Below are 14,382 nucleotides of genomic sequence, written 5' to 3' on the forward strand. Positions count from 1 at the left end.
AAAGAGCGGGGTTTTGGGACGCAGCCCGCCTTTATTCCCGTTAAGCCAGCGCTGAACCTCCCCTTAAACTCAGCTGGGAGCGCAGCGAGGCCCGCGCCCAGCCCTCTTCCAGCCGTGCCTTGCAGCCCGTGCGATGCCCTCTCCCTGCCCTGGGTCAAAGCCCAGCCTTGCCCCTGCCGCTGCGCGTTATTCGCCCTTTTCCCAAATCCCCTCAGGGCGCAGCACACCTCCGCCCCCGTGCCCTGCCTGTCCGGAGGCAGCACCACCGCACCTCCGCGGCTGCACCGCCCGGGCAGGGCCCCAAATCACCCCGCGCTGCCAAACGCTGCCCCCCTCCCGGCCACCCCCGAGCGCGCCCCCGCGCGTCCCCCGGGCGCGCCCCCGCGCCCCACCGCCAGCCGCGGGGCGGTGGCCGCGCAGCCCCGCCCCCCACCGCCCCGCCCCGCCCCTCCGCGCCCCGCCCCCGCCGCCATTGGCCGGGCGACGGCCCCGCCCCGCCTGGCCCCGCCCCCCGCCGCCCGGCAGTCGGGCGCGGGCGGAGCGGGGAGCGGCACCCGCGGCGGCGCCGTCCCGGCAGCATGGGCCGGGGCTGACGGACGGCGCCCGCCCCGCAGACGCCGAGCGCCGCCGGCGGGCCCGGGGAGGGAGCGAGAGGCAGAGGCTGGGGCTGGGGCAGGGGCAGAGCGGGGCGGGAAGTTCGCGCCGCGGCCGCCCGGGGAAACTTTCCGCCGGCGGAGCGGAGAGGAGCGGAGCGGAGAGGAGCGGAGCGGGGCGCGCTGAGGCGGCGCGGGGGCCATGCCCGCCGCCAGCCTGCTGCCGCTGTTCGGTAGCGCGGCGGGGCCGGGGGCGCTGGGCGGCCCCGCGGGAGGCGGCGGCGGCGGCGGCGGAGCGGGCGGCGGGGTCCGGAAGGCGGCGGGCCCCGGCGCGTTCCGGCTGACGGAGAAGTTCGTGCTGCTGCTGGTGTTCAGCGCCTTCATCACCCTCTGCTTCGGGGCCATCTTCTTCCTGCCCGACTCCTCCAAGCTGCTCAGCGGCGTCTTCTTCCACTCGGCCGCCCTGCAGCCGCCGCCGCCGCCGCCCGGCGGGCAGCCCCGAGCCCCGCCGCAGCCCGGGGGGGGCCCGGCGGCGGCGGCGGCGGCGGCGGGCGGCAGGGGCAGCCTGGCGCGGATCCGCGCCGACCACGAGCGGGCTCTGCGGGAGGCCAAGGAGACGCTGCAGAAGCTGCCCGAGGAGATCCGCGGGGACATCCGCCGGGACAAGGAGAAAGTCGCGCAGGACGCCCGCGGCAGGAAGGAGCCGGCCGCCTCCGGGCTGCCCCAGCGCCCTTTCCGCCCGCCCGTGGGCGCCGCGGGGCAGGAGCCCGCCGACCCCGCCGTGCGCCAGCGGAGGGCCAAGATCAAAGAGGTGGGTGGCAGCCGCCGCTCCCGGGGACCGGCCCGGGGCGGCCCCGAGCACGGCAACAGGTCGCCGGCGGCGGGGGGGAGCGCGGGGAGCGCCCCCGCCTCGCCCCGCTGCGGGATGCCCCGGCCGGAGCTGCGTGCCGGCTCCGCATCCTCCTCCTCCCTTCCTCCTTCTGCTTCTCCTCCTCCTCGCAGCCGCCGGGGCCCCCCGGCAGGAGCTGGCAGCTCCCGGCCCCGCGACGCCTTCGCACGGCTCCGCGGGGCTCGCCGGGCTTTGCCCGTGCCTCCCGGGGCAGTGGCGGGGCTCTCCCGGCCGTGCCTGCCGTGAGCAGGGCTCGCTGGGGTCCCCCGCGGCACAAGGAGGCTCGTTTCTTTCTTTCTTTCTTAATTCTTAGTGCCGTTCAACTTCCTGCCGTTGCCGGCAGCCCGTATTTATCGAGTTGACAATTGCTGCTGCCCGCGGGGATCAGTTCGTAAATTACTAAGTAGCGTGTGTTGCCCCTTCTGCGGGGATGGGAACGAGCCTCCCAAGCACGGAGCGTTTCCGTGAAACATCGTTAGCCCTGTTTAGGCTGATTTATTTTTATTGCATGTTTGCACAGAGCGGGCTGAAAAATCGGCATTGGCATCACGCGGAGCACCAAATAATAAGCTCTCACAAATCTCAAATTGTGTGCCGTGCTCTGAAGTCCTAGCATCAGTTTAACTGTTTCAGCAAACTGTGCACCAGTCATAAGCGGTAGATGCCGACGCAAAGGTGTTCAGAAGAGGGAAGCTCTCACGAATGCACAGTACAGATCACATCTTGAAGTGTGCAGAGACGGTGTTCTCGCTGCTTGCAGCCTCTCAGCCTCCCTGAGGCATACAGAACAATTAGAAATACCAACAAACTATGTTTCTGGTTATCTTGAATTGCCATGTACGAGTATTTGAGAGTCGCATAATGAGGCTTCAGACCTGATGTATGACAGTCTGTAGTACAGAGGAGTGCAACAAGTAAATAAGCAGGAGGAGGAAGATAAAACTTGAGTATACTTCTTATTTTGCTGGTCTAGCAGCATGCCAACTAGCCCAGTGATCTTCTATTCTATTTGTATGCAAGTGTGTAAGTGTGCACAACTTGCACCCTTGTGCATGTTAGATGTAAGTGTGCATGCATACATATGTGCCCCAGGACCTCTTCCTTTTCTTCCTCCCTTTCCATCCTATCGCTCTTCTTTCTCCTCCGCTTCTACCCGGGAACCACCGACAGTACAATAACCCCCCGGACCAGATGTTTGGCAATTGTAAGCGTAGGAAATGATGACAGAGAGACCGCATTTAGTTTCCAGATCTTTATTTTTCCTTTTTATCTGAGTATCATTCCTCAACATTGTGTGTTGTTTCTGGGAGTTTTCTTTCCTCCCAATGCAGTGTGTGAACTTATCACGTTGTTTACTCAATTGCTTTTGCATTTCTGCAGTACTTTGACCTATCTGATTTTTCTTTCTTTGAAGAATACTTTTTTTTTTTTTTTCCTGGCATTAGAACAGCGTTTCCTTTTTTCTGTTAACTTGTTTCATATGTTGGACTTAAGGTTGCTCTTTTCCCTGTCTTGTTCACCTTTTTGTGTACGTGCCTTACTCTTAAGCTGGAATTCTGATCGGAGGGCTTCTTATAAATTGTTTTAAGTTGTAACTTTCAGAAGGGTGCGCTACCTACTGCACTGCACGTGCACGGAAAGGGTGGAACCTACCCGTTAAAGCTCCTCTCCTTGTGCCTGGTTGTTGCATGCTGGAGGTGTAAACTGGACAAATCTTTCTGCCTTCACACCCTTTCGAGCCTGGAAATTACGCCTGCCATTGCATGATGTATGTCGTAGGGTTAGGACTCAAAACTTGAAACTAGTTATGAGGATGCTTCTGGCAGAAGGAAGCAGGCTACTTTGTAAGAAATGAATGTGAATGAGTAAGGCTGTGCTTCCCCATGTTTCTGTCCTCAAAGAGCTCTGCGTTGTCAACAGGGCGATGTAAAGGTGAGGGCGGAGAGAGCTGAAAGGGAGTGTGTAGCATTTCTTAACAAAGTTTTGTTATAGAAACTTCAACCTTTTTTTTCTTTTTCTGTGGCACATTTAAAAAACAAAAAGTGAAACTTGAAAGAGGTGGGAATATAAAGATTCGTGAGCTTTATTTAGTATTGAAACAAACATGGTATGACGGAGAGCTAGAAAAACACAAAAGTTTCTACTAGCTTATCGAGTGAGCAAAGGTCTCGTTAAAGAAAAACAAAGCAGAAGTAGAGATCTTGTTTTGTTGCTGCCTTCTGCTCAGAGAGAACAACCCTGCTGTCCTCAGTGTCCGCATGTGGCAGCCACCCCGTGGAGCTGCACCTGCGAGGCCTGCCTGCCTGCAGGCCTGCCCCTATGGCACGGGACCTGGGCCTGAGACCTTGCTGCATGCTGCAATGCCCCTCGTGTTCCCCTTCTGATGATGAACTGCAGGCAGACATTGGAAGAGGGTCTGGCGGTGCTGCCTGCAGCAGGGTTTGCCCAATACTTCCTGTTGTAAAACCTCTGTCAGTCACTTGTGACTGCTGCGTCTTCTACTGGCTGACTGACATTGCCTGCGCTGCGCATCTTTGTCAGGCTGTGGTTTGGGAAGGCTTGAGCATGGAGGCCCGGCTGCTTTTGAGGCTACCAGTGAAGTTGTGTTTTGTTGGCACTTGCGTTCTTCACACGGTTTCACTGATGCTGTGGTGTCTCCATGACTCAGAGCAGGGTCTGGGTACACATTACGCCCCACTCTGGTTTCTCTTTTGGTGTCACGATAGGAGCCCTGGGCTGCAAATGAGGAGGTTGTGGTTTGTTCTTGCTTCTCCACTTCCGATCTGAGAGGTGGCCCCTCCTTTGAGCAAGTCCTTCCTGTGATACCTGTTCCCCATCTGTAAGGAAAGGGGAGTGGAAGGTGGTGATGACTTCCATTCAAACAAGCAGAAATTTTTGCAGTCTGTGCTATTGTCCTGTTGGTTGTGCCTGGAGATCAGAAATAACAGGGAGAATAGCATCAAAGACTTGCAGGTGCAACATCAGTTTGGGAAAGCATCAGCTTGATGTGAACAAAAGCAGTGTTTAGCAGAGGACAAGTAGTGGAGACAGGCTATGAAGGCAGGAGATGCACTGTTTCAATTGGGGAAATCTGACTTTGAATCTTTTTTAAGTCTTATTACTCGCTTTTCAGAAGAAAAAAGACAATTGAATTATTTAGGCATTAGGATAATAACAAACTGAACTCTTTTATTTCAGAGAAAAGGAATAGAAAACAATGAGTGAGCTTGCTCAGGTACTAGAAGCAATATAATCATATTAGAGCTAATTAATCCTGCTGAGCAGCAAGCTATTGGTGTTGGTAGCGCACCATACTAATGCAGCTGTGCTGTTCCTGCACAAGGCAGCTAGCTTGGAGCCTGCACTTGTGCATTATTGTATGGTGCTGTTCAGACATGTCTTCAGGGTAAAAGCCTTTTTGGAAAACTGGGACCTGATGTCTGTAATCCATGGTCATGCTATCTGTTCCTCACAGCATTCCCAATGCTTGCACAGCTCTCAGCTGTTGCAGTCATTGAGTAGAAGTGCTGAAGAGGGGAGTTTTATTCACTGGGCCTATGGTCATTCCTGAGCATCAGTCCTTTGTGCTAGATGTCACAAGGCAGCAAAACAGACTCGGCAGCTGGAGATTACTTCATGCTGTCTTTATAGAAAGAACTCCTTTAAAGTTGTGTTGACAGTGTGATTCTGGAGCTTCCTAAGTCGTAAATATTAATTTTGTGGTAGCTTCATCATATTAGGCAAGAAGTCTCAGTGGCATTGCAAGGAAGTTCGGAAATATCTGGAGGAAAGGATACTTGTGAGCATGGAAATAATCAGAGGTCTAATATGCACTTGTCATAGCAGCACTTGGGTATAATTGTAACTCGTAACTCTCCAGTAACAAAGAGGACTGGTGGTGAAATGCCAGGGAGTATCTTGCTGCTGACGAGGGGTGCTCAGCCCTGTGCTCCCTCCTGCACACTTGCAGCTTTCTTGCTGGCTGCTGTTCTGCTGCTGCTCTGGGGGGCTGGTGAATGTCTTGAGAGGTTTTTACTTTTTACTGACTTCTGTGAGGTAAGGAGAGTTCACTAATACTTCTGGCTGTCAAAAGAAGAGGGGAAATCCCTTCTTGCTGCTTATTCATGCCTGACTCCTCTGGAGCCCTCTGAAAACAGCTTCAGCTCACTAAGCTGGCAGAAAAGTGACAGAGGAAAAAAAGTTGGATAAGTTTTATGCCAAGTTGCTGAGTTGAAGGCAATCAGGGAAGGGTCCACTCGGTGGTAGCTTGGGCTGTGGTAAGGGAACAGTGCTAGGTGGATGAAGGAGGTATGAAACTTCTCCTTTCAGTTGTCTTAAGGGACTGGCTTCTCCGTTAAATGTGAATCTGTAACGTGACATTTGCAGAGCAGAGGTTCAACCTCCTGTAGCAGGCGGAAGTGCTGCACTTCAGTAGGGTGTTGCCTCTCGACCTCTTTTCTCAGAACAGAAAAAAGGAAAAGAAATACAAGAGCAGTAATTACTGAGCCCTCTAACTCCTGCAGGCTGAAATTCCAGGTGCTTGTACTTGGAAAAGAAGGTTGTGGGGGCCTTCCTAGGGCGTGGGTGGGGAAGAAGTAAACTGGTGCTGTTCGAGTATGGAATGGTTTGGGTTTCAAACACAAAAAGCCACATTTCCTGATGGTACAGTTTCTTAAGAATAAGATGCAGTATGAGCAAGGGGCCTTGGCATATAGTGAGTAAGCAAGGTGGTGATTTCTGGCAACATGCCGATGATGCAATGTATTTCTAAAGAAGCTTTCTTAAATTTTGACCTCAATGCTGACATCTTGCAGCTGTCATTCAGTTTCTCAAAGGAGTTTAAAATTAATTTATTTACTTACCTTTAATATTTCAGTAGTTTTATATCTGTTAGTTCTTTTTCCACGTTTTACAGTGCCTTCCTTACTAACAAATATTGCTTTTTGTTTTTTTGTAATGTTTTTATAAAAGACACTGAGGAGGTGAGTTAACTACCTAAATGCAGGGAGTCCAATATGGTGTGTAGGCGTCTTACTCCCTAAGTTAAGGGTATTCTCCCTGGGTTTGTTGGGAGATCTATGCTCTTGTGAAGGGGCAGGGATTATTTTAGGGCATATAACATCACAAAATGGTAAGCTAAGCAGCTTACTTAGGGATGTAATGACACTACAAGATCACAGAATGGCTTGGGTTGGAAGGGACCTTAAAGACCATCCAGTCCCAACCCCTGCCATAGGCAGGGACACCTCCCACCAGATCAGGTTGCTCAAAGCCCCATCCAGCCTGGCCTTGAACACCTCCAGGGATGGGGCATCCACAGCTTTTCTGAGCAAACAGTGCCTCACCACCATCACAGTAATGAGTTTTTTCCTTATATCTAATCTAAATCTCCTCTATCTTAGATTAAAACCACTACCCCTTGTTTTAATGCTACACTCCCTGAAAATGAGTCCCTCCCCAGCTTTCCTTTAGGCCCCCTTTAGGCACTGTAAGGCCGTTGTAAGGTCTCCCTGGAGCTGTATCTTCTCCAGGCTGAACAACCCCAACTCCCTCAGCCCCTCTTCATAAGAGAGGTGCTCCAGCTCCTTGATTATCATCTTTGGGTCCCTTCTTTGGACTCACTGTAGACAAAGAAGAAGCTTCATCTGAATCACTGAGGGCATGATTCAGTGACTCTTCAGCAATTTCTTCACACCCTGTGCAGAGCTAGTTGGACCTGCCAGCCAGGCAGAAATCTACCCACGCATTTGTTGAGTTTGTTGCTGGAGGGGATAGGGAGCTGAAATGGCCTATCAGTGGTCTGAGCATGGAGGAGAGAAGCAGTGGACCACTGCTAAGGCAATGAGTTTGAAACTGGGAAGAGGTGGGGAACAAAGTGGAGGCTGTAGAGGCATCTTTGTTCACAAGACGTGAAATAAGGTATGCCTTTGCCAAATTAACATCCTTTCTGTTAGGAGCCCTTAAGGTCTTTTTAGGGGATGTTGTTTCAGGTGAGTCGTTTTTGGCTGCTTTTTTTTTTATCAGTTATGAGATAGAGGGGTATTCTGGTGCATGACAGTGTGCACGCTTGTCCAGGGTAGGGTGTGTCTCCATGGGCAGTTCATGTTTTTCAGCCTTACCCATACATGCTTTATGTCAACTAACCAAGAGGAATATTAAGCTTTCCTGTTCAGCCTTGGTCTACGTTCTCAGCAGGTAAATTTAACAAAGCTCACTGGTTGTTCCATGTATCCTTAGAGTGGATTCTTAGAATTCTGGGAAAATGAAAAGGCTTTAAACATGCAGTGGAAAACATCTGGCTTTCCAAAAAGAAATCAACCACATGATTAATTCTTTAACTGAAAACCATGTGCACGTTTTATGCAAAGGCAAAACCTGAATTCCAGATGCACAGGACTCCTTTTATGAAAGCTAAATAAGGTGATGAAAAGGGGTGAGGTAAAGCTTAAAATGGAATGTCTCCAGCATTTTGGCAGAAGTTATATTCTCCTGGTGATAATTTTGTATTTTACATTAGTACAGAAAACCTATGGCAGCCATTTAGCATAGAGAAATGAAGTAAATCATAATGTTGGTGAGTACAATTGCTTAAGGCTGTAATTCTGTGCTGTGGGCAAAATGAAGCAGAAAAACTCCACCTGTTTATTAAAATCGACTATTAAGGCTGAAAAATGTCTATCTCATTCAAGCAGAAAAAAAATTCTAAGGGTAGTAGACAGTCAGGCTTTGATAGCTTCCTTGGATGTTAATTAAAGCACAGATCTATGAAAAGAGAATCATGGACAGACAGAAGACAGCACTTCTTGCAATTAACTGCATTTTGTAGGCACTTGTATGACTGTTGGACAGACACCTTTTTGTTAAAGCTGTCTGAAATGTACTGCTGTAACAATTCTGTAGTGTGGTCACTTTTTCTGTTTTTTTTTTTTTTCCTAGTTTAGAGAGCCAGAGTAGGTGTGAAGTCCTGTGGTTTTATTCTCAAATAGAATGCCTTAACAAGTAGTTCCTTTATTTACCCATTAAACAATAAATTTGTCTTCCTAGCTTATTTGGCAGAATAAGGGTCTACTACTTCAGGAAAGGATTCAGTGTTTGCTGCTATCTAAGAGTACAGCACTTCTCTGGCAATAAACTGCAGTCTGAAATGGTACAGTGATGCTAAAACATTCTGGTTGTGTGCTTTTCTGGTAACAAACTCCTCTTTTCAGAAGCATCTATATATAAAGTATGCTTTAGACACTGAGGTTTGAAGAATTTAGTAGTCTATTTTTAATTTATTTCTAAAACTAAGCTTATAAAATGGAGAAAATAATTGTTTAGATGGGCCTAGGAATTAAGCAATATGGGCAGTGTACCAGATAGTCAATGTACTGTTCTTTCTTTTGTGTGAAAACCTCCTTTATCCAAGAAATTTCTTTTTTTTAAGCATGTGATAAAAGAATGTGTGCAGACTCATAAGAAGCATCTTCCTATTTTCCATCACTTTCTATAATCAAGCCTGTCATGAAAACATAATTGGCAAGTAATAAAGCGCATGCTTGCCCAAAACAGATTAAGTGAAACCTTTTTCAGAACTGTGGTTAATCCCTCTTGCAACAGAAGGCTTGGCAGCCTCGCCGCCAGAGTCCAGGAGCCTCCACCACTGTGAGAGAGGAGCTTGCTCTGCAGGGGTGGGAGGGGTCCTTTTTTTTTTTTTTTTTTAACGGAAGGCAGGTAGGGCTGTAAAACTCCAGGTTTGCCTCTCTTGCATCTTGAAATCGTCAGTTTGAACTCTGTAGTAACCTAGAAATGCTTGCATGAAATACCGTGACGATTGGCTGTAACTTCACACAGTAAGTTGATTGGATTTTATAGCTGGTGTTTATGAACATAGAGGTATTGCTCATTCTGATGCCTCTAATTTTAAAGGCTTTTCAAACAGATTGGATGAGCATATAACCTGCTGTTACATTCTTACAACTGGTAAACATTGCAAGCCTTTGTGGGAACACTGAGGTGTGTAGTTTCTTACACAAAGGTAACTGCAAGTGTAAAATCTACTTTCATTTGTCCTCCTGCTCTCTCTTGGAACCTATATGTACCTTGGCTTAGAAATAAAGTGGATCGTAAGTCTGACTTCTAAGGAACTTGGACCCTTTTTAATGCAGATATCTAGTAAGGTAAGAAAAAACATGAAGATGGAAAGAGACAGTAGGCAATTTTGAGCGTAGGACCAAAATGATGCAGTGCGAGGAGAGAGCTAGTAGCTGTGGAGCATCTGGCTGTTACAAGACTTCCTGTGTGCTCTTCAAAAATTCTTTCAGAAGAATCAACTCTTTTCTCTGATGCTGGGCAGAAACAGGAGCTACAATTTCAGTGTAAAAGCATGCAGCTTTGCAGTTCTCGTGTTAAGGTATATATTGCTTCCACTTAGGTTAGAGGCAGTTCTGTGTACCATCTATAAGAATAAAGTTGGAAGGAAAGAACATCTGATACTTTCTTCCAGGATTTTGCATCATCTGACTTGTGTAGAGGTAATCTTATTGCTTGGCAACATAAAAGCTCTTTTTTCCATTATTTATTCAAAGCCAGTCTGTGCTTTTAAAACATTGCAATAAAATTGCATTCGATCAGTGTGGATTGCTTCTTTAATTAGTATTCCAACCACTGCGAGGCTATTTTTTTTTAAAAGTATCTGCATATTTTTTTGCTTGGTTCACTGCATAATAAACATCTTTGTGCCTTTTGAAATTTCTTTTGTTCAGGGACTGCTTTCTTCCAAGGAAATAGAAAGTAGCTCATGTAAAAGAATCCCAAGCTTAAAAAAAACAACAAAACATTTTGCTTTTAAAGTGTAGCACTCAAGGAGGTAGTAATTTTACTATTCCCTGATAGACACACACAGATGCAGACCCAGTCTTTAACTTCACTGTCAGTTTTCTCACTGCCTTTGAGCACTGACATCTGTTGTTGCACTGAATGGCGATACTAATGATAAAGCTTTGCCCATACTGCTGTCTGCAGGGAAATGTGCTGATTGTTACTGTGGTTATAGTTCTCCACCCATCTGTGATTCTGAGAATTGCACTTCAAATTTTGTGTTGGATCTAGACAGTAATAGTAAATTCTTTAAACTGAAGCTTAAAGAAGAGAAAAAGATGTTAATAACTTTCAGTGGTGGAGTCACCCCCCTCATCTCCCACCCAATCATGCAACGGAAAACCTAATCGCCATTTAGAGAGTGGGAGAGTTGGACTTGTTATGCATTTAAAAAATCGTGCTACTTCAAAGCTGTATGTTGCTTTTTTTGTTCTGGTGAGATTGTCTGAGGAACTGCCACAGGAAAAAAAAACAACTGTGCTATGTAACGATAAACTGCAAGCTGACTGATATTTTTATGTCTTATTCTGTAAAGCTCTAGGGTATGTGTGGCACTGAACCTGAACCGACTCTTCGTAGAAGTGTGTGCGATCCTGTCAAGGGCTAAAGTGACATCACCGATCAAAAAGGGCATTTCAAAAAATGACCTTTTTGAAGAAAAGCCCTTAAGCCTCTTCATGCAGTTACTCTAAAAAATCACTGTATTCATATTTAGAGAGAGACAAAGATATATTCGGATCTATCTCCATACGTACGTTTTACAGTACAGCCAAATACTCTGGGCAGTTGGTAAATGATAAATTCTCATTTGTAACTGAGGATGCAGTTTGTTAGGGGCAAACTCTGATTTGAATAAACACCTTTAATAAAGCACAAGACAGATTTTTTACAAATAGCTACATTGAAAAAATAATTCTACACATGGTCCAAGCAAATCCAGAACATTGGAATGGAGCAAAGAATTTCCTGAATTTCAGTAACCAGCTTTGGACAAGTCATTGTGTAAATCTAAACCTTGCAGACAGTAGATACATGGTGAGAAAAATTTCAAACTTATTGGAAACTGTTATTTTATGCAGTCTGGTCATCTGAAAGTGTCCTGGAGGCGTGGCTGATCTGCATTTATGTGTGCTTTAGTTTTTGTTACTTTTCCAAGCCTTCTGCTTACCATATAATTTTCTCATTCAGAAAGAGAGAGAGAGAGATTCAGACTTGCCACTGCACCTCTGGAAGCATGTGGTCAATCTGCAGGGCTGTCTTCAAAATTAAATCAGATTACTCAGTCTTGTTGCAGCCAAATTTGGAAAATCTCTGAGGAGGGAGATTCTGCAGCTACCATGGACAAATGTATTCCGGTGTCTGAAGACCCTTTTTATCATACCCACTTAGAGTGTCCATTTTGCTTAAGTGTTCTGTCCCTAATTTCATCTTCATTTAACTAACGTCTCTCCCTGATAAGCTCTTGCCACTAAGCCCCAGGAGTACGTGTTGCCAATAAGACAGAGCCAAAAGGGCATGAATTGCTTGAGCCTTTCTATGTCCTTTATCACTATTTTTCCCAGCCTGTTTAGTAGCATGTCCCTGTTTTCCTTGGTCCTTCTTTTGCTGACGATGTACTTGTAGAGGCACCTTCTGTCTGCCATGCCATGAAAACCATGGCAGTTTTCCAACTGAGCTTTGGCCTTTTGCACTGCTGTGGGGCAACTCCTGTGTGATCCCCCCTCCATGGGCATCCCTGGGGGTTTGGTCTCAGCCAGGCACTCCATGTTCAACTCTGGTGATCTCCTGCATGGGCCATTCTTGTGCTTGGAGGTTGGCGAGGTCTCCTGGGCACCTCTAGCCTACAGGGATCTCTCCCATGGGATCCCGCTGGTCAGGTCTGTGAACAACGAGCTTGTTTCCCTGAACTCTGGACTCTGTTTTATTTGTCTTCCTCAGTTCCTTCATGATCTTAAATTCTCCTTTATAGCATTTACATTGGCTTATGGTTTAGACACTTCTCTTTCATGCATAAATTGTTTTGAAGTGAGCTGTTATTAGGAGAGGTGGGGCGCCGTAGGGAAATGACGTGGCCTTTTCCAACTAATTTTCATTTGTGCTGCCTTTCTCGGTTTTGTTAGGTAAGCGTAGGTGCTGTGTGTTGGCTTCATTGGTATTTTGAAATCTTAAAAATGAGGAAATGTTTACTGGCCAAACAAATATGGTTAACAGGGAATTCCAACTTGAATTTTTGAAATAAGAGCTGTGGATAGAAAACAAAACTCTTAGTTGCAGCTCTGGGCGCTTGTGTGGGTGTGAATGGGTTACTAGCATACTGACATAGCCTGGGAGAAACTCCATCAAAGAACTGGGTGGTGTTCTGAAGCTTCTTTTCTCTGGGTACCTGTGATTAAAATATAAGTCATCTGATGTTTGTACATTACACCTATGAAACTAGGGATGTGAAAGCTAATATAACATAAGTTCAAAGTTGATAAGTTTGAAGTTTGTATTGTGACTGAAGTTGATACCATTGAATTAGATGTAAAGCACAGTTCTGTTTTGATTTCTTTGTAAGCACTTAGAATTAGCAAATACTTATCACTAGCTTACAAACTTGATTTTAATTACATTTTAATCTATTTCACATGACTTACTGTGTGGTTTACAGCAGACATTGTGCTTATTTTTTACAGTAGGGTCAACTATTGCACTACACTACCAATTCATGCAAGTCCAACCATATAGCATTAAATGCCCTGTCACTTTTGACATCATGAAGTGGTCTTGCTTTCCAGAAGCTTGGTTTTGAAAATGAAGTCTTCCTTTATACTTTGTTGAGTTCAGTGTCCAAATTCACTGGTCATTTCTAAAGGTGTAGGCTGCCAGCATCATAGTGGTGCATGAGCATCCCTTCAATTTGACGCGAATGTTATGATTTAGTGGTATGGGAAACAAAGTTCTTTCCAGCTATAGCAGGGACTATGTAACCTCACTTGTGCCCTAACGTTGTGATCCTTTGTTAGGAGAACAATGTTTGCCCATATTTTTTATCTGCTACTTAAAAGTGTGAAAAAGCATTTGTAAAACCCACACAAGTACTCATGGTAGGAACTAATTAAGTTTAAGGAAAAGGCCTCTGAGTTTTGGAAAGCAGTTGAGCTTGTTTTTATCTTTGATCAGGCATTTTTTGGTGAATTTTTCTACAATGTCTGTGTATGAAGGTTTCATTTCATCAATAAAATTACTTTGAATCTTTTTAGCAATCCAAAGCTTGACCAGTGGCTGTGTCTCCACTTCTCTATTTTTTGTCTGTGGTTTGAAGTAAAAGTTCAGCATTTGATTTTCCTATGCAAATCAGGTCCTCTGGGATAAGCTAATGAAGCCATATCACTTGGGTTTCTTGCATGTGAAAAGAAACTTTAGATGTACAGTCTTCTGATCTGTACGTTCTGGGCATTCAAAAAACAAAAAAGACTTTTTGTTAGCTGTAGTCTTGATGTAGTCTTGATCATGGGAACTTAGAGGGGCACAGATATTACTAAGTTGTTTTAAATGCTTAGGAGTGCACTGTAAGATGGCACGTGTTCATTTCAAAGTGACTTTATAATATCTTCTTCATGTGCTAATTACCTATTACCACATTATGTGGTGTGAGCATTCTGTAGAGCTTTTTATTCCATTTTGCTTGAAGACAGTATTTTTGTGATGCCTATTTTATTCTTTATTTGCTACAGGGAACCTTTTCCATTTCATGCAGTTTGAAAAATGCATATATACCTTTTATATATACCTTTCTTTTTTTTTTTTTTTTTTCCTGAGGAAGGAAGGAACAAGCCCAGCAGCTGATGCCAAGGACACATCTCAAAAAGAGATGAAAAGTCCATGTGTTTGCATGAACGCTCAGTGCAAATAAATGGGGATGTGATCTGTTACCTTGAAGTCAAACATACCTAGTGTCTGTTTGACTGGCCACACCTCCTCTGCACACAGGCAGAAATTTTCCTAATAACTTGGTGGCTGGTTTTGCTGCAGCCACACCAACAATGATTCTCTTGTACT

The 14,382-nt window shown here is 46.2% G+C and overlaps 1 protein-coding gene across 1 annotated transcript in view; it reads left to right on the forward strand.

Annotated features, from left to right (window-relative positions):
- The first annotated feature begins 541 nt into the window (after positions 1 to 541).
- MAN1A1 (mannosidase alpha class 1A member 1) overlaps positions 542 to 14,382 on the forward strand; it is a 138,894-nt gene continuing 125,053 nt past the window's right edge. The window contains exon 1 of the mRNA XM_038176451.2: positions 542 to 1,404. Coding sequence (XP_038032379.2) covers positions 796 to 1,404 — 609 coding nt within the window. The 5' untranslated portion in view covers positions 542 to 795. The remainder of the gene's footprint in view (positions 1,405 to 14,382) is intronic.

Source organism: Anas platyrhynchos, chromosome 3, assembly GCF_047663525.1.
Source record: "Anas platyrhynchos isolate ZD024472 breed Pekin duck chromosome 3, IASCAAS_PekinDuck_T2T, whole genome shotgun sequence".
Lineage (NCBI taxonomy): Eukaryota > Metazoa > Chordata > Aves > Anseriformes > Anatidae > Anas > Anas platyrhynchos.